We start from the raw sequence: 24,701 nt of genomic DNA, 5'->3' as shown, positions 1-24,701 counted from the left end.
TTTCATTTCCACATACTAATTTGACCTAGGAAGGTCAAATTACCATTTATTTCTCTGAAGGCATCTAAGTCTAGATTAGCAGGGAAGAAAACATAGGTGTTTAAAATGAAAAGCCTTAGATATTCTTCCTAACTTCTCCTGTGAAAGCAGGTCATTTCTTTAGGATCTTCCCAGGCAAAAACCCAGGAGTCCCCTGACTTCTCCCTTCTTGATTATCAAGAAAAAAAAACACCCAAAACTCATCCCCACTGTAGACTTCTTAGCAGAGCCCAGGCCTCACCCACTGCATGGCTCAAGTGTGGGTGAGCCCTCCGCACAACTACACTATCTGAGACCACACCAGAGACAGGCGGGAGGGAAACAGAGCTGTTCAGGGTAGCCGCAGGCCACCCTGCCAATCACATTACTTTGGAAAATCACTTCCTGGATTCTTTTCTGAGTAACTTGAATAAGAAGAAAATAAAAATCTAAACATATTCCTGAGTTCATTAATAAATCACCCTTTATGTTAACATTTGCCTGAAAAATGAAACTGAGGAGTTGGTCATTCCGAATTTCTAACAATTACTCAAACTATTTCATAAACAATACAGCAAACTCACCCCAAGGGTGAAGGGGCAATCCCAGAGTCACTGAACTCTGATTCTCAGGGCAAGGCTTTCCTGGTCTAATCAAGCACAGCACTGACAAAATCCTGAACAAAGAGGCAGGCTGAAAAAAACTAACGGAGTGTGAGCTTGTGTGGGCTGTTGGTGGGTTTCATACTGTCCCATGATGGCCTCCCTGGAAAGCCTGGTTCAAAGCATTCATTGGCTCACAGGACGCCAGAGTCAGATGTTGAGAGCAGCGAAGGTCTTCACCAAGGTGACCTGTGTGTTCACATCTGCTTCGCTTCTGCTACTGTCCCCATGGCTACTCCTGCTCTCCAGGGCTTTCTGGCGGTGTCTCTCCTCCTGTCGTTTCTTCTTTTCTAGCCGCTGCTGCTCCCTCCGTTGCTTGTTTGTGACCTGCAAGAGACCACCACTGAGTCACCAGCACAGCTGAGTCAGGCTGCCTGTTAGCAGCTCGAGACCAAAAACAATTTATTTTCCATTACTGCTCAAATTTGCTTTGCAAAGTATATCTCCTTGCTGACATAGCAAAAAAAATCAACTCCTTCTCCCCAAATTACCCAAAGAGGGCCGGGCACCGGTGGCTCACGTCTATAATCCTAGCTACTCAGGAAGCTGAGATCTGAGGATCGCAGTTCAAAGCCAGCCCAGGCAGGAAAGACTATGAGATTCTTATCTCCAATTGACCACCAGAAAACTGGAAGTGGCGCTGTGGCTCAAAGTAGTAGTGTGCTAGCCTTGAACTCAGGGACAGTGCCAAGACGCTGTGTTCAAGCCCCACAACCAAAAAAAATAAAGAAAGAAAGAAAAAAGAAAATTAACTTTCAACTCCTCATATCTGGCACAAAATTTCAGCAACCCCCCATTTGCCCTAGCCTTCAGCTGAAGAGCTCAGGGACAGCTCCCAGGCCCAGAGTTCAAGCCCATGACTGACAAATAAATAAATAAAATAACGGTGTGTACATGCCAGGAAGCGCCATCACACAGGAACACTAGGCAGAGAAGGTAGTTTCCGCCAGTGAACACAGGACGATTTTTCAGCATTTGGATCCTCCCACATGTGTGGCCCCACAGTACAAGGCATTCATTCTGCTTGAGAATTTTATGCATCCCCGCCCCTCTTCCCTGAACCATTTTCCACCCCTTTCCACTATTCATATAACAAATCAAAAGAAAGACACATGAAAATGAACTTCACGCCTGTAATCCTAGCAACTCAGGATGCTGAGATCTGAAAATCATGGTTCAAAGCCAGCCCAGGCAGGAAAGTCTGTGGGACTCTTATCTCCAATTGACCACCAGAAAATGACAAATAGTGCTGTAGCTCAAAGTAGTAGTGTGCTGGCCTTGAACTCAGGGACAGTGCCAAGACCCTATGATCAAGCCCCACAACCAAAAAAAGAAAAAAGAAAGTGAACTTTCAACTCCCCATATCTGGCAACAAAACTTCAGCAACACCCCATTTGCCTGTCTGCCTCTCCTTCCTACCTTTGGGAGCTGGTTTTTATTTGCTTTGTTTTCTTCACAGGGGATAGCCTGTGCCTTATTGTTTTCAGTCTTGCCTTCATTTAAGCCCTGATTTCCAAAGATTCTGGAGCCGCTGCCACCCTCCTCCCATAACAGGCCACTCAGCTTCAGTGATCGGCCACTGGGCTCAAGGTTTTCAAGGCTCTCCTCTGCACCTTCCAAAGAAAAGCATGTTATTAAAACCAAGAATTTAGCCAGGCACTGGTGGTTCACACTTATAATCTCACAAGGGTGCGATTTGAGGATCAAGGTTCAAATATCCATGAGACGTTTATCTCCAACTAACCACCAGAAAACTAGAAGTAGAGCTGCACAAGCCTTGAGCAAAAAGCTCAGGGACATCACCCAGGTCTGAGTTCAAGCCCATGACCAACAAAAAGAAAAGAAAAGAAAAGAAAAGGGGCTGGGTAGTTGGCTCAGTGTTAGAGTGTTTGCCTTGGATGCATGAGGCCCTGGGTTCGATTCCTCAGCACCACATAAGCAGAAAAAGCTGGAAGTGGCACAGTGCCTCAAGTGGTAGAGCGCTAGCCTTGAGCTGAAGAGCTGAGGAACAGCGCCCAGGCCAGAGTTCAGGCCCCACGACCAGCAAAAAAAAAAAAAAAGAAAAGAAAAGAAGAGAAGAGATGAGAGAGAGGGGAGGGAAGGAGAAAGATACACAGGAAGGAAGGGAGGGAGGGAGGGAGGGAGGGAGGGAGGAAGGAAGGAAGGAAGGAAGGAAGGAAGGAAGGACAGACTGACGGGAGGGAAGAAGGGAGGGGGGGAGGGACAAACCCAAGAACCTGACAGAGGTACAACCCAATGCTATAAATTACCCAGCATCCCGTGAGCCCCAGATCACTTTCTGAAGAAACAAAATTCCATTTCATGTAAACAGATTGGGAACAAGGGACAAAATACTTGGTAGAGCTAAAGGATGAATATTAACCTTGTGATCACAAGGAAGCTTGTAATCAGCTTCCTGACAGCAGAAGGGTTTGGTTCCTTAAAACTACTTTTTAAAATGAATTTTCAGAGAGAAATCTTTCATTTGTACACAAACCCCAGAAGAAGTTCTCAAGTGATGACATCCAACCCAGCAGCCACCAGTCACATGTGGCAATTAAAATTAATTTAAAGTAAACGCCATTTAAAATGCCCACCTTATTCCCTACACATCAAGTCCCGCCATACTGGGAGTGCATGTACTGGACAGTGCTGTTCAACACCACAAAAACCAAGGTCCTTGTGTTTGACAGAGGCACAGCAAACACGTGAAGTGGATGTTAATGTACTTGATCACGTGGAAAAAGTTTACGTAAGTAACTTGAGAAGTCATCTTCCTTCCTTCCTTCCTTCCTCTGAGTCAAAATTAAACTTAGCTTACAGAAAAGCTATCTAAATGATCTTTAGCTGATAGTATGCTAGTATCATAAAAATTTCCAAATAAAGGTATCTCACCCTTCCACATGTCTTTTGAATTTTACAAAGATATCCTATTTCTAGGGGGTAGTCTTCCCTGTCACTCTCTACCCCCAAGACTAGATCGGGTATCTTCCATGCACTCCTGCATAACTCTCACCCCACCCCACATGTAATTGTAGGCCAGCTGGCCTATCTGACTCCACTGTTCCTTCTCCAACCCCAATTACCTTCTCCATGCAGATCCAGGATTAAGGGGAAACAAAACAGCACATGAAGGACTTCAATAAACTAAATGATCAATTAGGTTGACATCACCAACAGAGCCAATTAGGAAGCTTATAAACAGCTATCACGGACTTACTATTTCTTTTCCCTTGGTTCATCTGAAGCATGGCAATTATTGCAGATTCAATATTGTAATTTTCGGCTTCCAGGTTCTGGACTATTAAATTAAAATCCTATCCAGGAAACAAAGAAACACACTTTAAGACTCTAGATACACTTTTCTATCTAGTTCTGCTTTATCAAGCTCATCAACACAATGATGTTATTTTATTGATAGTTTTGGGTTTTTTTGGGGGGAGGTGGGAATCTCACTTTGTAGCCTAGGATGGTTATGAACTCAAATGCTCCTGCTTTCACCTCCTGACTTAAATACAAAGATGGACACGAGGTTTCAAGACCTTTCCACTTAGAAAATACCAATAGCAACAGTCATGTGAAATAACCACTCAAAATATATTTATAAATTGATTCCCTCTATGAAACTACACCTTTATTAGTATAACATACTAGTCCAAAAAAATTAAATTGACCCCGTAGCGCTTTGAGAAGTATTGAGTAAAGTCTAGCAAATGAGGAAATGAACGACCAGCTCACATTAAGTCCTCTCAGGACAGCTCAAGCTCATTAAGACATCCCATATCACCTAACTGCACACCTGTCTTGGCCAGGCTGGTGCTGGCATACTAGTGATGCTATAACAGTAGCAGGTAAGCCACATGCCCAGCCCTGTGGACAAAGCTCTACTGCATGAAAGGAATACTAACTGAACATCCGGTGGCATTGCAGACTTTCTGAACAGCATCCTCTACTTCATCTCTCAAGTCATCTTCAAAGTCAGCTCCCTTTGTCTTGATCTTTTCTTTCTTATTTGATTCACTTTGATGAAGCATCTGAAACTAAAGGAAAAAAGAAAGCTCAACAACCAAACCCCATTTATCTTCAACACAGAAAGAGACTCTAATATTAAAACATTCAAATTTGTAGGAGGGAAGAGTCTACAAACAATATGAAAAGCACAGCACTGAACAGCTAAGTCCCAAACACACGCAGAGATTCTAGGCCACAGCAGAACATAAGCTGGCCCAAGAGACCAGATGAACCCATCAGTAGGAACAGCATGAATGTTCCCAGTTTCTAGACATCAACACTGTGGCAATGGCCGCTGACTGAATAGCATACTTTAGCCTCAGCTCATTTCCCGACCTATGAGCAGAACAGAAGCAGATCCTCCAGGCTTCACTTGCTGAGCTTTACAGATCAATGCATGAAGAAACATACACTCAACTCTCATGTGGTCCAAGGCCCTGTCTGATTATCTGTGAACTCTGGGATACATGGCACAACGTGACTCACATCATCACCTCAGGTGCACTCTACCACACGGGAACCTGTCAGTCCAAATTCTAAAGCAACAAAGAGCAGTTGGCTTGAAGTCAAAGACGCCTTTATGACTGAAGCCTGAATCAGAAAAGCTAAAAATCATCCCCCTGTAACTATCCAACCTTCTCCTTCTGCTTCCCTGTAATGAAAGAGATTGGTAAATGTTTCTATGTTACTTTCGCACATAAAATATTAATGAAGTCCAACAATGAGCACCTTAGACTGTTCATACAAAATGATCTATTGTAAAATTATACCTGAACAACTTGGCACTGTCAACACCAATTGATTTAGCAATTACACAGCTTTGGAATGCTCCCAGAGAAAATAACACTACAAATAGAGGATTTATGTAAAAGTGCTCATAATAATGTTACTTACAATGGTGAATAACTACAAACAAGCTGAAGTCTTTGTACTATGGGTATAACTAGTCAACACTGCAAACTCACAGAATGATTATCTTCATTCCAATTAAAGTAAGGAACATAGGATTTTCACTAACCCTGTTATTAGTTAATACTTTAGAGGCTACAGTCAATGCAATTAGCCAGGACAACAAAATTAAAAATATAAAACTCAGGAAGAAAAACTCACTACTTACAAATGAGATAATTACATATTTTGGGGGAAAACAGGAGGATCAACAATAACAACATCAAAACTACTTCAAACAGAAAGAATTTTGGCAAATCATGTATTTTCTAAGAATCTACTATCTAAAATATATAAAGAACTCATTACGGGCGGAGAAGGTGGCTCAGTGGTAGAGCGCTTGCCTTACATGCATGAAGCCCTGGGTTCGATTCCTCAGCACCACATAAGCAAAAAGAAAAAGGCTGCAAGTGGCACTCTGGCTCAAGTGGTAGAGCGCTAGCCTTGAGCTGAAGAGCTGAGGGACAGCGCCCAGGCCCAAGTTCAGGCCCATGACCGGACCCAAAAAAAAAAAAAAAGCACTGTAGCCACTGTGGGGTTCTGGAAAAGCCTGGCAGTTCCTCCAACAGTAAAATTTAGAATTGACCATACAACCTAGCAATTCCAGTCCTAGATATAATCCACAAGTTTGGAAACACTAACAATTCACACAAAATACAAATAGGCCTTAAACATGGGAAATGATGCATAACCTGACTAATGAAAGAAATGCAAGCTGGTCACTAATGATTCACATTGCCTGGCTACTTAGTGGCCAAGATTAGGAAAACTCAGTTCAAGGTCAGTCCTGGCAGAAAAGCTCACAAGACCTGTTCTCAACCAATAGTCGGACACATGGCACATGCTTGTCATCTTAGTTACATGAGGCTTAAGATGGGGCAGAGTAATTCCAGGTCAGCCTGCGCAGAAAGTTCAAGGGACTCCCATCTCAAAAGAAGTTGGGAGCGCTGGGAAGGTGGCTCAGTGGTAGAGTGCTTGCCTTGCATGCTTGAGGCCCTGGGTTCGATTCCTCAGCACCATATAAGCAAAAAGAAAAAAGCCGGAAGTGGCGCTGTGGCTCCAGTGGTAGAGCGCTAGCCTTGAGCTGAAGAGCTGAGGGGCAGCGCCCAGGCTCAGAGTCCAGGCCCCATAACCAGAACCCCCCCAAAAAGAAGAAGAAGAAGAAGAAGAAGTTGGGAGACTGGGAATGTGGCTTAGAGGTAGAATGCTTGCTAGTATACATGAAGCCCTGTACCTCAGTACCACATAAACAGAAAAAGCCGGAAGTGGCACTGGGGTTCAATTGGTAGAATGCTAGCCTTGAGCAAAATAAGCTCAGGGACAGTGCTGGGGGAGGGGGGGAGAGGAAGTAGGGGAAGAGTGAAGAAGTAGTAGCATGCCTGCTATCCTAGCTACAGTGGGAAGCCAAAGTTATTAGGAAGATCAGGTCCAGGTATGCATCTAAGCAGGAAGCTGAGACCTCATGTCAAAAATTATCAATGAACAAAAGGACTGGAAGTGTGGTGTGCATTATAGACAGCCTAACTAGCAAGAACAAAGCCCTGAGTTCAAACCCCAAGTCTAAAAAAATAAAAAATGATGCCCTTAGAAAAAGCTTACATGATAATGTCAATCAAGCCGGGCGTTGGTGACTCACACCTGTAATCATAGCTACTTAGGAGGTTGAGATCTGAAGATCACAGTTCAAAGCCAGCCCAGGCAGGAAAGTCTGTGAGACTCTTATCTCCAATTAACCACCAGAAAACCAGAAGTGGCACTGTAGCTCAAGTGACAGAGTGCTCACCTTGAGCTGAATAGCTCAAGGACAGCATCTAGGCCCAGAGTTCAGGCCCCAAGACCCACAAACAAACAAACAAACAAATAAATAAATAAATAGAAGATAGCAATAATGTTAATCAGAAAAGGCTTATATAATATTAATCAAAAAGATCAAGAAATAAAACTATATAAATCATTTAATCTCAACCATCCTCTGGGGCTGGGAATGTGGCTTGGTGGGACAGTGCTTGCATAGCGTGCATGAAGCCCTGGGTTCAATTCTTCAGTACCACAAAAACAGAAAAAACCAAAAGCGGCACTGTGGCTCAAGTGGTAGATGCTAGCCTTGAGCAAAAGAAGCTCAGGGACAGTACCCAGGCCTTGATTTCAAGCCCCAGGACTGGCAAAAAAAAAAGAAAAAGAAAAGAGAAAAAAGAAAAAAAAAAGAAATTTACCAAATCTACCAAAACAGTAATAAAATTTGCATCCAGGTAGTTTGCATGAATTTTTATTTCCTTCTTTATTTTTTTCTGATTTCCTAATATAATATAGGTATGTTTCAACTTTAAAACATGAGAATAATTTTTAAATTTCACAGACTTTATATGCCTGTAATCATAGCTTTTAGCTTATGGTGAGAAAGCAAAAGGTTAACAAGCTGTTTTATCCATCTTTTTCATTTACACAAAAAAGTTGGAAATAATCAAACCCACAGATCCATAAACTTTCTACTAAAACAAAACAAACCAGTATACTACTTTCCAGATCCAGGAAGTACATCTCTGGCCCTGCTTCCTGTAGAACACACAAAACCAAGGCCTCACTCACATCAGTCTGGAGATGCGCAGGTGCTTCTGAGTTGTCATTGATCCTCCGAACGCTGTCATAGTGCTCTCCATAGCGATAGGCAATGTGCAACTCCCTCACACTGCTTTTGTCTGTACCCCGAATCTGCAAGCAAAAGGCAGAGGCCACTGAGGATCTGGGTGACACTGTTTTGGGCCAGGAAGCCCGGAAGCCCCATTAACAGACTCTAATTGGGAATGTGCCTAGGATGTGTCAATCAATTTCAGACTCCTCTCTGTCCCATCCTCATAGCCTTCTATGTGCTTACTGAATATGTTAACAATATGGAAATATATCTATTTAAAAGCACATTCAATACTCAGGAGCAAGTTTACAGTAAAGTTAAATAAGCTTACATGTCAGAGGTTTTAATACCTCTTTGGCCCTTAAATACACAGCCTCTTTGTAATGGGGAAGGGCTAGGAGAGACACAGACTTGTGGAATCTTCATCTCTGCTGGACCTTGAGAAAATGAGTATGAACTGCTGGGACTTCTCCAAGGGTCCTGAAAGGGAGCCATAGGACTGGATGGATGGTTTGATCCAGCACTTCATTTGTCTCATAGTAAATCAACCCATTCGTAGAGCAAAAAGATCATTTCTCATCAACCTCATAGTGAGACTACTGACAGCAACAACCAAATCTTCACATCAATTTCAAAACAGTGTTACATATAATAGGGCAGACCCACAGTACTACACAACCCTGCAGGTCCCACGCACAAAGCATCCATGTGAACAAACCGGGGTATACACAGCAAGAGAGGGCTCTTTGAAGTCATGCTTACAGAAGCTCTAAGGTCTAGTCTGCACAAACATTCCAAAACCTCCATGTACACAGAAACTAAAATTCTAGCACTGTCCCTTAGAAACCCCAGTAGCTTGTTGCTAAAACTCCACAACATCAGCACCTGCTTTCTGATTTTACTCAAAATCACAGATAGTATGATGCTCCTGCTAATTTAAACAATGTCTATGGTCTAAAAACAGCAAAAACCATGAGACAAACAGGAAGCTACATATACTTCAAACTGCTCAGTCATGGCTTGTGTAAAAAATAAGTAAAGGTTTATAAAGCAAAATCCACCTTCCCAGGTGTGCGGCCCTGTGTTTTGACAACACAGATCCAGATGCCCAGGAGTATTCAAATTTGCTCTAATAGGATATTTAAGTCCCAACATGTAGTGGTCACTCCCTTTGTCTCCCAAGAAGAACACAGGGAACAAAGGCTTATGGACTGAGTGGCACATCCCCTGAAGCATGTACACTCTGAGTTATAATACCTACACTTTACAAACAGGAAAACCCCCAGCAGTCACCAAAACTGTCAGCTGATTTTCATGAACTGATGACAGGTCTAGACCATTCACAGGAGTGTACACCCCATTTGTCACCAGGAGAAAGAATGCTGTTGTTAGTGTGAGCCTCATCACTAATTCAAGAACTCTTACTACAACAGCAGCAACCAAGGCAGTTTCAATTCTTAAAAATTTTATAAGAAGTTTCATTACACAAGAAGGAACATGGGGGTGATCCAGTGGAAATAAAAGTAAGGCTCATTATGCCATACACATTCAAATGATTTTGATAACTTCTGCTAACAGTAAACGTTGAACAACAAAAATTGTAACTAGAGAGTAGAGTACTCTTAGCTCACAGATCATTAGAAAGAAATACGATCGCTCTAGTTGCTGTTAGACATCTGGCAACACGGGCCCCCAAAGAAAACAGCTACTGTTTCACTCCTGCTCACTAGATCACAATTCCTCATCAACTAGGGGAGAATAATTCATTTTGTTGTAACATAATGTTGTTAAAAGGCCTTTATGTAGACACAAAAGGCTGAATTCTCCCATTGAGTGACATCCTGGGAAGGTAAAGCTGTAGGAGACAAATCAGAGAGTGGTTAGCAGAGGCCAAGGAGGGGCAGGCACTATAAAGGGCACAGATACCCACTTTACCGTAGAACTAGGCTTATGTTGACAGTGGTGGTTACTGTTAGGAGGGATGAAGAGGACAAAAGGAGAGGAGACAGAGATCCCAACAAGTTAGATCAGACTTCAATAAGGCACCAAGTAACACTGAGCAGAGTCAGAGATACAAGGAGCACAGAGGGGGGGAGGGGGGGCCTGAAGTCTAAGTGTAATAAAACAAGGGCAGCTATTAGTCTTACCAGGAGCTATGTGCACTTTGAGAAAGGGCCAGAGGAGAGGTTTTTATGTGAATTGGCCCTGGGGCAGGGGAGAGTGTCAGTGGGCTGTGAAGGCAGCACTGGGTCATGAGAGCAATGCAGATTCACATCAGTTACAGAACTATACTAGTCAAACCCAGACTTGCACCCTGAAAAGGATGAATTCTGAAGGATCCTCATACCTGAAAGCCCAGCTGCTTAGGAGACATAGAAAGCTCACAATTCCTGACCATTCCAGGCAAAAAGTGAGACCTTTCCTGATAAATAATCAGCCAAAAAAAAAATGCTAGGGTCCTGGGAGTGAGGATGGCTCAAGTGGTAGAGCCCTTGCATATAAAGAATGAGGCCAGGGGCTGGGAAGGTGGCTCAGTGGTAGAGCGCTTGCCTTGCATGCCTGAGGCCCTGGGTTCGATTCCTCAGCAACACACAAGCAGGGGAAAAAAAGCCCGAAGTAGCATTGTGGCTCAAGTGGTAAAGCGCTAGCCTTAAGCTGAAGAGCTGAGGGACAGCGCCCAGGCCGAGTTCAGGCCCCACCACCGGACCCAAAATAAATAAATAAATAAATAAATAAAGCATGAGGCCAAGTCTAAACCTCTATGACTGAAAAAATTAAGGGTACATTGGTAATATGTAAAGTGTATCTATAAACCTGACCTTTGTTTTGTTTTGTTTTTTGGTGCCTGTCCTGGGGCCTGAACTTGGGACTTGAGCGCTATCCTTGACCTTTTGTGCTGAAGGCTAGTGCTATTCCAATTAAGTCACAGTTCACTTCTGGCTTTTTGACAGAGATAAAGAAGCTAACTTTCCTGCCTGAGCTGGCTTTGAACAGTGATCCTCAGATCTCAGCTTCCTGAGTAGTTAAGATTATAGGTGTAAGCTACCAGTGCCCATTTTTTAATTGGATCTCATGTTTCTTAGCTATTTCCCTATTTCACATGAGCCACAGCCTGTTGGTTCTCGGCTGACCTTTATTTTTAAATGAGCAGAAGCCAGGACTAAGCAATTTAAAAAGAAGTATACGTAGGTGGCATTTGAAAAATGGTACCATAACCTTTATGACAACAGTAAATGTAAGTTTGTGTATGCATGTATAGATACGTTTAAGATGTTGTAAAAGTGCTGTGACAGGAATCTTTTCAATGACATAGCTAAGTGTGTGGGGGGGACCATGGATACACACTAACATGTTATCAACAATAATCCCTAGATAATGTGATTTTTTCTTGCCTTTATCATCTTTTCTGATTTTCTAGTTTTTCTAAAGTTTGAAGGTTCTAATTAAAGAATAAGTTAGAATGGCAAAGTGGTGGAGCAGGGGATAACAGAAATCACATGCCCAGTCTTCAGAAGCTAAGCTTCAAAGTAACAAAAAGCCTCTGAATTCCCTGGGAAAGAGTAAGGGCCTGAGGACCCAGCCTGAGAGCTCAGAGACCATGGAGAGCCTTGAGAGCCTGGAGAGCCTGCAGCTCCACCTTCTATTTTCCACACCCCAGAACATTTGGTTTTAAGGCTTGTTTGGAAGCTGAGGTTAATTAATTTAGGATACCAAAGATAAAGAATGATGGGTTGGGAAGGTGGCTCAGTGGTAGAGCGCTTGCCTTGCATGCCTGAGGCCCTGGGTTTGATTCCTCAGCACCACATAAGCAAAAAGAAAAAAGCCGGAAGTGGTGCTGTGGCTCAAGTGGTAGAGCGCTAGCCTTGAGCTGAAGAGCTGAGGGACAGTGCCCAGGCCCAGAGTTCAGGCCCCACAACTGGACCCAAGAAAAACCAAAACCAAAAACCAAAGATAAAGAATGGTGAGAAGAGTTGATGACCAGATACTTCAGGATAGGAGGAGGGGAAAGGAATCACAGAATGGCTTAACAATGTGTCTGTCATCCTATCAAGACTCTGTATTTGTGTAAAATCTTTTTTTGCCACAGAAGAAACAACAAAACCAATATGTACCCCTCCACAGATGACAGAAATAAAGCTGGCTATCTACAGCACAAGATAAACAATTATGTCACTATAATGAGTGTAGTCTGTTTGTTACCCCTAAAAAAGCCCAAAAACACACATGGGAATGTGTGTCCATCAAAACTAGAACTGGTAGGCATTGACCCCTTCTCACTTCAGGTTTTTATGGAATTACCTAAGGTACTTCCACATTAGAGCCTCTGTTTCCAAACTACCCAATTAACTGACTGCTGGACAACATTTACAGCATTTTAAGATTTCTGAATTAGACTCTAGGCTCTATCTGTATATAACACAAGGACTAATTCCAAGTCATCACAGATCCTTGGCCTTGGTCAGGCTCCTGGTCCACATAATTCTGGGTAGTTCAACATCACAGGTCAAGCCCCATCATCTCAAGCATCCCCAAAGCTAACGATGTAGGTAAATTCTTGAATAGGTGACCTACCTGCCACAAAGGGGCATTAAGCTGATGAATCACCACATTCAACTGATGATTTCTTGCAAAGGCTACAATTGCATCATTGCCAGCAAAAGTACCAGGCTTTGCCAAACTGGCCACTGCATGGAAATAAAAAAGAAAAATAAAGCCTTCATAATGAAAAAACTCCAAATGCACACATGCTTTGGTATTTAAGTTCAAAACAAGGCCAGGTGCCTGCATATTCAGTGTGGATATTGAGCTGGGTGAACCACATGCACACTGCTACTCAGGAGAGCACTCATTCATTACAGAAGGACCCATCCATTAACCCATCAATGAACAGTCACTAAGTACTTCATATATATCTACAAGGCACAACAAACACAAGACCCATGAGCGTGTACTAAGGTGCTTATAACACATGCATCTTGTACTGCTCTGATCATTTCTCATTTACTTGGTTTTGCTTCTTTAGAACACCTTTACTTAAACCAATTGCAACCAACAAATCAAGGAGGGAAGAACTTCCAACTTTAAACTTAAGGGGTGGGGCACTTCAAAGTTAAAAAATACTTCAAAAACCTTCCACAGTAACTACCAACAAAGCTTTTTAATACTGGCGTCCACTTCCTGCCATACAAGCAATGCAGACATGGGTAGTGTCAATAGTGTCCCAGATGAGGTCACTGACAACATACAAGCTATTCTGTCAACCCTGACTCCCACCCAACCAGGCAGAGTTGGCACTAGCTCCCAGATCTGCAGTGATGTCTTAAGGCCCATCATTTATCCTTAAAAAACCCCCTGGAAGGATTAGTATGCATGCTACTTGACAAGAGAAAAAACTGAAATGCAGAACAGTATGTAACTGCCCAAGGTCACAGAACCAATGAGCAGAGATTTCACCCAGGAAATCTGGAAAGACCTAGCTTTAGATCATTCTACGAGTTTGTCCTCAAAGAGTTTACTGGCACTACTAATGCACACGCTTCAGTAAGGATATGTAACAAGGATTATACCTTTTTCAAAGGGAGGTTGCCCTTTATCCCAGGTCTCTACCAGTTACAATTTTCAAGGGAGAAAAGAGTGTGTCTCCTATGATTAGCTCTAGAACCACACCTGACATCCATCCTTTACCAACAGCAAGCAATCAATAAGGGGAAGGGGGTATCTCTGGATACCAAAGCTGGAATATGGCTGGGATAATCTTCCCTGGGTGACAACACATCACATACTGTCATACATAAATGCCAAGAGGATAATACTTGAGGACAAAGCAAGCTTTCAGACTGACCTATATATCTCTCCCTTTGGCTAATTTTTTTTTCTTTTTGTGCTGGTCCTGGGACTTGAACTCAGGGCCTGGGAGCAGTCCCTCAGCTTTTGTGCTCAAGGCTAGCACTCTATCACTTGAGCCACAGCTCCACTTCTAGCTTTTTGGTGGTTACTTGGATATAAGAGTCTTAGTGACTTTCCTGCCCAGTCTAACTTCAAACTATGATCCTCAGATCTCAGCCTCCTTAGTAGCTAGGATAATTACAGGAATAAGCCACCAGTGATTGACTCCTTTGGCTGCTTTTGGCCTGGTGCCTTTCCCTGCAAAACTATAGCTGTGACTGAGTTCTGTAAGTACTTAAAAAAAAAAAAAAAGCAAGTTTGACTAACTCTAGGTCCCAGGATGTGGTAATAAGGAGAGAGAAAAAAGGTGAATGAGACTAACTTCTCAGCTCTGACAACTAAGCTGACAAGGATAAGTAGGAGTTAGCAGAGAACAATGGGTGACCTTCCCAGCAGACACAAGAGAGACTGGACTGAATTGTATGGCAGGAACTTGGGATGCTGAGATCAGGGGAAATGGCAAGAGATAAAGGGAGAAGAAGGAAAATCATGGGTCATGATGGGCTAAAAAGCTCAAACTATCTTGAGATCAAGGAAAGCCACCAGCAGGTTTCAGTTAGAGAGCACATCCAGACCACCATCCTGCTGCGATGTGGAAGAGGCTAAAAGGATCAAGCACTGAGGATTCTGGGAAAATGGCCACCAGAAGAGGGAACAACTACTGAGGCAGAAGTGACAGACACAATGAATGACTGGAAGAGGAAGCAGGGAGATGAGGCATTCAGAACACTCAGGTTTCTGGTCCTGATGTTTGTACAGTTAGAAAAAGATGTGCTCACTCTCTGAAGCCATGATTTGCAGGCAAGGGCTGAACCTAAAGACACAGTCAAATACCAGCGTAAATCAAGTCTCTAGTTAAGTGAGCCATTTGTCTATTTATCAGCAATTATTACATTATTGTCTACCAGATGTTCAGGGTTTCCACAGAAACAAAGTCTTTTCTCTGCCCTCAATACGTTAATAATATGACATGCAGCCAGACATTAAAACAAGCGTAATGAGTCTGACCTGACCTTCAACCAACGCGCAGGAGAATGTACAGACCTATGCTTCTTTTCATTTGTTTTGCCAGTCTGTGGAATTTCAAGAAAGACCTTTCCACTGCATATCTAAAGTGACACCACCTCATTAGCAACTGAAGGTTTAAACCTCACACTCCCATTTCCCTATCAATGTTCAAAATGGAATTTCACATCACCCAATAAAAACTCATTACAATCAAAGTGATACTTTTAACCAGGAAAATGACATAATTATTTCATTTTTGTTTTGAGGGACAAGGTCTTTCTATAACTCAGGCTTGCCTTGAACTTGCTATGTAGCCCAGGCTGGGCTTGACTTTACAAGCCTCCTGCCTTACCTTCCCCAGCATTGGGATTACAGGATTGTGCAACCGTATTCAACAAGATAGTTCACTTTATACAACATTAAACTACAAAATTTACCCCATCCATACACCTATAAATGCTGACTCTGATAAACTGTTTCTACTCTTTGATAAAATGTGTCTGCTAGACTAAGTAAACACACAAGAGAGACCACTACACCTTAGTAACAGGTATAAACTACCCACCAAGACCACTACAACTCTGACAATCATAAACTACCCACCAAGACCACTATAACTCAGAGACAACCATAAACTACACACCAGTTTTGCTGCTGTGTCCAGTGTCTAATAAATGGATTTTTGAGGAATGAGAAGAGCACTGAGGTCACTGATCACATGACTCCCAAGCATGCATCTTCATCCTGCTGCTGCAAAGATGTTCTCCAAGCACACACTTCAGACCAGCCTCAGCTTCCCCATTGCATCTTCCCCCATCACCTCCAGTAAGTCCTCTTGGTTACACTACCAAACTCATCCTGGAGTGGGCCTATGCTCAGGAGCTGTCTCTATGCAGACCTTCCCTCCTCTTCTCTCACCTGGCCAGTGTGGCGGGCCTCCAAACTAACCTCCCTCCCCAGTCTTCATCCAGGTCCACTCATGATGGCTCCAGACTTAGTTATCAAAACATAGAAATGGTTCTCTTTTCTGATAAGAGATAAATATAAGCTCTGGGACAAGAATGCTATTCATAAAACATAAATGTCAGCACCTAGGACAGTAAACCCTCAGCAAGTATGTGATGAAATTTAAAGGTTCATCACAGTTTTGATTTGTGCATGCTAGATAGGAACTAGTTAAAACCATTAGTTAACTTGTCTCAAAGAAAGTAAATTATGTTTGGGTTTTTGATGAGAAATTAATGTGACATTAGTGATTTTTCTGATTATAAAAGAAATGATGACTTAAAAATCAAAACACCTTGAGCTGGGAAGGTGGCTCAGTGGTAGAGTGCTTGCCTTGCATGCATGAAGCCCTGTGTTCAATTCCTCAGCACCACATAAGCAGAAAAAGCCAGAAGTGGTGTGTGGCTCAAGTGGTAGAGCGCCTGCTGCCAGCTGAAGAGCTGAGGGATGGTGCCGAGACCCAGAGTTCAGGCCCCATGATATAAATAAATAAATAAATAAATAGGGGCTGGGAAGGTGGCTCAGTGGTAGAGCACTTGCTTTGCATGCCTGAGGCCCTGGGTTCGATTCCTCAGCACCACATAAGCAGAAGGGAAAAAAAAAGGCCAGAAGTGCTGCTGTGGCTCAAGTGGTAGAGCGCTGGCCTTGAGCTGAAGACCTGAGGGACAGCACCCAGGCCCAGAGTTCAGGCCCCATGACTAGACCCAAATAAATAAATAAATAAATAATCAAAACACCTACAGAAGACAATTTTAAAATGCTGGTAGTCCCATCATCCCAGATAATTTACTAAGAGCTTACTTTGTTATCTAATTTAATCTTTACAAAAAAGAATGCTTTCAGATAGTTGCTTTTATTGTTTTCTTTTTATAGAAATTTAGAGGTCAAGAAAAAATGATCATAGGATGTCAGTATCTTTCTAGGTCTTTTCTACTGCTTTAAGTATACAACTTTTGAAAGATACATAGCTGGATGCTGGTGGCTCACACCTGTACTCCTTAGCTGCTCAGGAGGCTAAGATGTGAGAATCAAAGTTCAAAGTCAGCCTGGGTAGGAAAGTCTGTGGGACTCTTACCTGCAATTAAGTACAAAAAAGCTGGAAGTGGAGATGTGGTTCAAATGATTAAGCGCCAGCCTTGAGTGAAAAAGCTAAGGGACAACACCCTGACCCTGAGCAGGCCCCGGTATAGGAATAAAAACCAAACAGATCTAGATACTGATACAGATATAGATTTCATGACCAGCTTTTCAGGTCACTTAACATGTTTTGTTAATCAACTGGTTGGTTCATACAGGCAAAGTTCTCTACCACTCAGCCACCAAACTCATCACTTTTATTAAGTTCACATACTCAAAATTTACTCCCAATACTGAGCATGCTGCTTATTACAGAATATGAAAATGAGTATTTGTGGAATAAACTAATGCCATAGCTTATATAACCAACCCCCAGGTAGAAAGTAGAGGATGCTGATGGGTTTAATTACCCAATGCTTTACTCCTGAAGGATCTGGTGTCCTACAGTGAACCTACCATGCTTCTCAAAAGGAATGTCATCTTCTACAAAGGGTTCAAAATCCTCCCGCTGCTTTACCATGTAGTCTACTGTCTCTTGTCGGTGCTTGAGATGATTTCGTGAGTGTCCCTCCAGTTGATCACCAAGGGCTCTGAACAGGCAATTGCTGTCAAAACAAAAATGGTGATCAAGACCTCTCAAAAATGAGCTTAATTCATCTAAAACAGTGATGCTTTGTGCCAAGCCATCCATGGTACTCTTTCATGCTCAGAAATAACACCTCAGCTCAACAGTACCAAAGGCCACAGGGACAGCCCTAAGATAGCTTTGCAACTGCATTGCTTTCCTGAGAGGCAACCAAGAGTAGAAAACCACTGATTTCTCTGAGCATCATCTCTTCAACAAGTGGAGCTGGTAACATAGGATGCAGACCTTAAAGGTCATTCCAGGCCTAAGGACTAACATTCCCAGATCCCCTTCCAAAAGGATGTCCTGTCTGTAACTTCTTATCTGAACCAAGCTAGAGAATCATTCATTTAACAAAAGGTACTCAAAAGATAGCAGTATGAAAACCTCCCAATCCACTTAATGAGTGGGCAAAGCTATGAGAAGGCACCCAAATGACAAACAGCTGTGACCCAGAAAGACATCCCAGCCAGACCCTTGTACCTGGGTAAGAGCAATGCCAGGTTTAAATACTGCATTTTGTTGTTCTAAAATTAAAATGCAAATAATGAGGAACTCCAAAAGTTGTCTTCATTTTCAAATCCCTCAAAGGCTCCTGAAATTCCAAATTATATCACAGAGGCCCAGATAAGGGAGACAATTCCAATCTAATTCTCTTAAAAACCAAAGAAACTGGAACCACTCTGAAGCCAGTTTGATACCAAGCTGTTAATACTCCCAAATGAGAAACTATGATATTCTAATTCTAAAACATAAATTCATCACCTTCAGAAAAATTTCAGACCTGTGTAAGAGAGACAGGTTTTGTTTTTCAACTAAGAAAGGTTTTTCATAGAAAGTTATATAGCAGCAGCAATCTCTTCTACAGTATACGGATTGGTACTTGGGAGTATTTAAGGGAGAGTCTATAAATGAGAAATCAAGATGTTGTGTGACTACTTGAGACAAGATTCTAGAAGGATTTGGAATAAGAAGTTCTATACACTAGAGTAGGGTGCTTATTGCTAAAATCTAACCATGGCCACCTTTTTTTTATTTTTGTTGGTCATGGGGCTTAAATTCTGGGCGAGGGTGCTGTCCCTGAGCTCTTCAGCTCAAGGCTAGCTCTCAGTCTCACAGACTTTCCTGCCCAGGCTAGCTCTGAACTGCAATCCTCTGATCTCAGCCTCCTAAGTAGCTAGGATTACAGGCGTAAGCCACAGACACCTGGTTTCTCTCAAACTTCTTAAACCTTTAGCATCTGCCACCAGCAATCTACTCTTCAATCTAGTCTAAAAGGGATGATTTTGCATAAAATTATAAATGTAGTTATTTCATGTTTAATATACCTAAATTCACAACATTCTCAGTAACATGCTTGATAAGAACTTTCAGTAACATGGGCAAATGCTCATAAAGTCTAAAAATAGGTATGAAATTAAATATACTCCATGAACTTAACCATGATCATCAGTGCACCATACACACAGAAATACACAAGAAAAAAAACACCAAAACCACCACCGAGGCAGTTCTTACAATGTGCCAAGGACTGCTAGGAACACCTCACTCACGTGTACTCCAAGCTTAGTCTTTACAATTCTATGAGCTACTATTACCAACCTTGGGGCAACTTGCCCAAGGTCACAAAAACGGTAGGTGGTGGATCAGGGATTCAAACCTAAGCCACCTGGCTCTAGCCTGCACTTTCTCTCAAATGTTAATGCCAAGTTGTTTGCCATAGTTACCCCAAGGTTTCAGAAATGAGAGAACCAACTGTTAAGCTTATCCTAATACGTATCTCCTTTACCAAACTTTGAGCCCACTAAAAACAAGTCAAGATAACCTAAGGGGCTGGAAATGTGACTTAGTGGTAGAGTGCTTGCCTAGCATGCATGAAGCCATGGGTTTGATTCCTCAGTACCACATAAACAGAAAAAACTGGAAGTGGCACTATGGCTCAAGTGGTAGAGTGCTAGCCTTGAGCACAGAGAGGCTCAGGGACAGAACCCAAGCCCTGAGTTCAAGCCCACGACTGACCCAAAAAAAAAAAGATAACCTGAAACCACTTGCTTTTCTGATAGGATTACAGGTAGTGATACAGGAAACAAACACTAGTGAGCTGGGTTCCCTCAGGAAGCCTGGCAAGAACAGAACGCAGCACCATTTCCCTGAGGACCTCTAGGAGATGCAGCAGTTTACCTGAGCCACACACACACAGTGGGCTGCACACCGTGGACACTGGGGATAACCCTTGGTTGACAAGGCTGCTCCTAGCACTGCGGATACTCAGGAGCACCCTTGCCCATGGCTCTCCAGATGCCAGCAGCACACCACCAACCACCTCCCTCCCACCAGCTGTGACAACCAACAATGTTTCCAGGCATTGCCAAAAACCCTCTGGGAGGCAAGATCATCCCTACTTAAGTACCACTGTGCTTAAGGGATAGGTGTAAAGTCTTGCATTCAAGCTCAGAAAAACAAGCAATTACAGAACTCTGCAAGTACCATGTTTCCCACAGGGTACATGCCTACAGCACAATGCTATCTCAGGTTACTCAAACTGTCATCATACCACAATGGAGAGAGTAGGGATTATCAACCTTCATTTTGTAGAGTACCATAACTTCATTGTATTTTTACCCTAAGACTACTCAATAAATACTAACACAGGAAAGAATCTGATACTTCTCAACAGCATATATACAGGCAACCACATCTGTGTTATACCTCGTAGCACCCAATTAAAGAAGTAGTGACAGGAGGTTAGGTTCATGGAGCCGGATCAGACGCTGGATATAACACTGTCCAAAAACAGAACCTCAGAAGTGAGATACATAAGAATTCAAGTCAAGCTAGCCTCTTCACCTCATCTCCCCTTACGTCTACACCTATACTCCTATGATCCTGCGCAACTTGTACATCTTCTCGTCTATTTTTTTTCCTAAGGTGCAAAACTGGGACTCAAACTGGATACATACTTTTACTACTGGCTAGTACTCTGCCAACTGAGCCATGCCCTCCAACGCTACAACTTGTACATCTTTCAGAACTATAGTACTCCTGGGCCTGTGCATACTACAACCTGTTATTTCTCTTGCCTAGCTGCAATCCTATCTGATCAGATCCTGACCCAAGCTAAGAGACACCTAGCACATTTTACTCAATGAGTATTTGCCAAATGAGCAAGGAGCCTTCCTGACCACCATTTTCAGAAGTGTTCACCACCTTTTTCTCCATAGTAACACTACAATCAAGATTTTTTTTTTTTTTTTTGTCAGTCATGGGGCTTGAACTCTGGGCCTGGCCGCTATCCCTGAGCTCAAGGCCAGCGCTCTACCACTTGAGCTACAGTGCCACTTTCGGTTTTCTGATGGAGAGCAGAGTCTCATGACTTTTCCTGCCCAGGCTGACTTTGAACCATGATCCTCAGATCTCAGCCTCCTAAGTAACTAGGATTACAGGCATGAGCCACCAGTGCCTGGCAAAAATGTACTTTTTTATGTTAGCTGTTTTCAAAATGTGTCCCAAAGCTTTGGGGAAGTAGAAAGGAAAACTCTTCTAAGACCTTCTTAGGATTTCTGAAGGTTCAAAAACAAAATGCTACTTTGACCATCTTCATTCTCATCTCAATGTATGGTGCTCTCTAGAAGCCATGTGATCTATGGGTGAACACTCATACATCAAGTATGGATAGCTAATGGAATGTACGTGTTTTAAACCTGTGCCTCACTGCTGGTGGTTTACACCTATAATCCTAGCTATTCAGGAGGCTGAGGTCTGAGGATCATAGTTCAAAGCCAGAAAAGTCCCCATGAGACTCTTATCTCTAACAAACCACTCAAAAACTGGAAAGGGGGGGAGGGGGGGTGGGAAGGCGGTTCAGTGGTAGAGTGCTTGCCTTGCATGCATAGAGGCCCCAGGTTCGATTCCTCAGCACCACATAAGCAGAAAAAGCCGGAAGTGACACTGTGGCTCAAATGGTAGAGTGCTAGCCTTGAGCTGAAGAGCTGAGAGACAGCCCCAGGCCCAGAGTTCAGGCCCCACAACCAACAACACAAAAAAAAAAAACCTGGAGGGAAGGTGGCTCAGTGGTAGAGAGCTTGTCTTGTATGCCTGAGGCCCTGGGTTCAATTCCTCAGCACCACATAAGAAAAAAGCTGGAGGTGGCACTGTGGCTCAAGTAGTAGAGCACTAGTATTGAGCACAAAGAGGCTCAGGGACAGTGCCCAGGACCTGAGTTCAAGCCCCACAACCAACAAAAAAGACAACAAAAGTCTATCCCTTACCCTTTAATACAGTAAAAATAGCTAGAGTCATATTTTAAAAATGAAAAATCAGCCGGGCGCTGGTGGCTCACGCCTGTAATCCTAGCTACTCAGGAGGCTGAGATCTGAGGATCGCGGTTCAAAGCCAGCCCGGGCAGGAGAGACCGTGAGACTCCTATCTCCAATAAACCACCAGAAAACCGGAACTGGCACTGTAGCTCAAGTGGTAGAGCACTCGCCTTGAGCTGAAGAGCTGAAGGACAGCGCCCAGGCCCAGAGTTCAAGCCCCACGACCGACACACAAAAAAAAAAAAAATGAAAAATCAGATCATGGGTTCCACCGTAATTCTTTTTCAGCATTCTAAGCTTGGGTAAAGAACTGCACCTTTAAGCCAGGCACTGGTGGCTCACGCCTGTAATCCTAGCTATTCAGGAGGCTGAAATCTGAGGATTACGGTTTAAAGCCAACCTGGGCAGGAAAGTTCATGACTCTTATCTCCAATAAACCACTCAGAAAACTGGAAGTACAATGGCTCAAGTGGTAGAGTGCTAGCCTTGAGCTGAAGAGCTGAGGGACAGCGCCCAAGCCCAGAGTTCAAACCCCACAGCTGACAAAAAAAAAAAAAAAGAACTACACATTTTTAATGGGTTTCATCATGACACTTTCATCCATGCACATTTTAAGAACACAAATGGTCCTAAAACCAAAATACTGGAGATCTCCTCTTGGCTTTCTGCTAGGTGATGAGCATCTTATATAATTCTGTCATCAAACCTACCCCCAGCACCTTTCTAAACAATGTGTAATGAATTAACTGGTGAGTACTGAATACATCCTATGTAACTGTAAACACAACCAAGTGCAAACTATCGCTTAAAACACCAAGGCAAGGGGCTGGGAAGGCGGCTCAGTGGTAGAGCACTTGCCTTGCATGCTCGAGGCCCTGGGTTCAATTCCTCAGCACCACATAAGAAAAAAGCCGGAAGTGGCACTGTGTGGCTCAAGTGGTAGAGCGCTAGCCTTGAGCTAAAGAGCTGAGGATCAGCGCCCAGGCCCAGAGTTCAGGCCCCACGACCGGACCCAAAAAAAAAAAAAAACACCAAGGCAAGAGGATGGGTCAATCACCACACCTCAAAGCACTGAAGAAAAAAGTGGGAAGCACGAATTAGGACCAGTTAAGGCTTGATCAGTAGCTGCAGTGTAATGTGAAATCAAGAAAACCCCTTCTGGGGCTAGGAAGGTGGTTCAGTGGTAGAATACTTGCCTTGCATGCGTGAGGCCCCGGGTTTGATTCCTCAGCACCACATAAGCAGAAAAAGTGGGAAGTGGTGCTATGGCTCAAGTGCTACTTAGCCTTGATCTGAACTGCTGAGGGACAGTGCCCAGGCCCAGAGTTCAGGCCCCATGACCAACAAAAGAAAAAAGAAAAACTCCTTCTTTCGCAATTTACATGAAAGGCGATTCTACATGGTCTCTTAGCTCCTTCTTCCTGCTGCCCAACCAAGAGGAGGGTAGGCTACAATGCCTGCCCAGAAAGCACAGGACCTAAGTTCAAATCCCAGGAAAGTGTTCACTCCCCCTATTTCCCCCAGACTCAGACAGTGATACATGTGGGAACCAGAGTCCTTTAAACCTGTCTCTGCAAAGAGGATGCTAACTGCTCTTCTTCCTCCCTCTCTCCCTAACCCTGTTCCTTCTCCTGGATCCATGCTCCTGCATCCGTAACTCTGTCCTGAAGTTACTTTTCCTTCCCTTCTTCCATCCTCTCCTTCCAGCCCCCATTCATTCTTCCCCCGTCCCCTTAGACAGCTGGATTGGGATTCCGGTCCAAACCCCACGCGGACTTGGGGTACTTTGGCTACGAGGAGAAACAAAGACGGGAGGAAGTGAGGATCAGGGCCGCTACCCCTGGCGGGGCAGACCCCCGCAGATCGCGTCTCCCAGATGATCAGGGACGGAGGGGAGGGGGCCCACAGCAAGCACTCGGGAGACGGCATCACCCGGCTCGCCCGAGCTTCCACCACCTCTTCCTTGGGTCATCGTGGGGGTGACAGCCCCTCCCCGCAGGCCTCGGCTGAAATGTCACCTCCCGGCCCCCGGCGGCCCGGCTCCCGCGTCCACTCTGGGGACCCCCGGGGCGAGCGCCCGGGGCGGGCCCGCTCCGCCTCAGGATCTGGCCCCACGCCCCGCGCCCCGCGCCGGGCCGGCCCCGCGTCCCCGGCCCGCCTCACCCGTCCCCCGGCACCTCCCGCAGCTTCAGCCCCAGGGCCTGCAGCTGGTTGGCGAAGCTGACGAACTCCTCCTCGCAGCCGCCGCCGCCGCCGGGCTCCGGCCGGTTCCGCCGCTCCTTCGCCAGGGCCCGACGCGCCGCCCGCTCGTCCCGCTTGCGCTCGGCCTCGGCTTTCCGGCTGCCGCTGCCCGGCCGGCTCCTCGCCACCGTCTGCTTTCGGGACATGGCCCTGACCCGCGTCCCGCAGCGGCAGCGGGAGAAGCGGCGGGACCGCCGGGCGGCTGGAGCGGCGCG

General features: G+C 44.1%; 1 protein-coding gene across 3 annotated transcripts; it reads right to left on the bottom strand.

The window, feature by feature from the left end:
* On the bottom strand, positions 1–24,701 carry Otud3 (OTU deubiquitinase 3). 3 transcript variants are annotated; one of them, XM_042688684.1, is made up of 8 exons: positions 24,409–24,701; positions 17,761–17,909; positions 12,841–12,953; positions 8,226–8,348; positions 4,589–4,720; positions 3,901–3,997; positions 2,100–2,293; positions 1–1,007 (listed from the first exon to the last, which is right to left on the bottom strand). In XM_042688684.1, the coding sequence occupies exons 1-8, from the start codon at positions 24,630–24,632 to the stop codon at positions 831–833; spliced, it is 1,209 nt and encodes a 402-aa protein (XP_042544618.1). In that variant the 5' UTR covers positions 24,633–24,701; the 3' UTR covers positions 1–830. The 3 variants fall into 3 exon arrangements, with proteins under 3 accessions (XP_042544618.1, XP_042544619.1, XP_042544620.1); XM_042688685.1 differs by having other exon boundaries at positions 24,423–24,487; XM_042688686.1 differs by lacking the exon at positions 12,841–12,953 and having other exon boundaries at positions 24,423–24,487.

The sequence above is a fragment of the Dipodomys spectabilis genome, unplaced genomic scaffold (genome assembly GCF_019054845.1).
Source record: "Dipodomys spectabilis isolate Male_0828 unplaced genomic scaffold, ASM1905484v1 ptg000118l, whole genome shotgun sequence".
NCBI classification, from domain to species: Eukaryota; Metazoa; Chordata; class Mammalia; order Rodentia; family Heteromyidae; genus Dipodomys; species Dipodomys spectabilis.
Note: the sequence above shows the minus strand (reverse complement) of the source record. Positions and strands in the feature narration are given on the sequence as shown.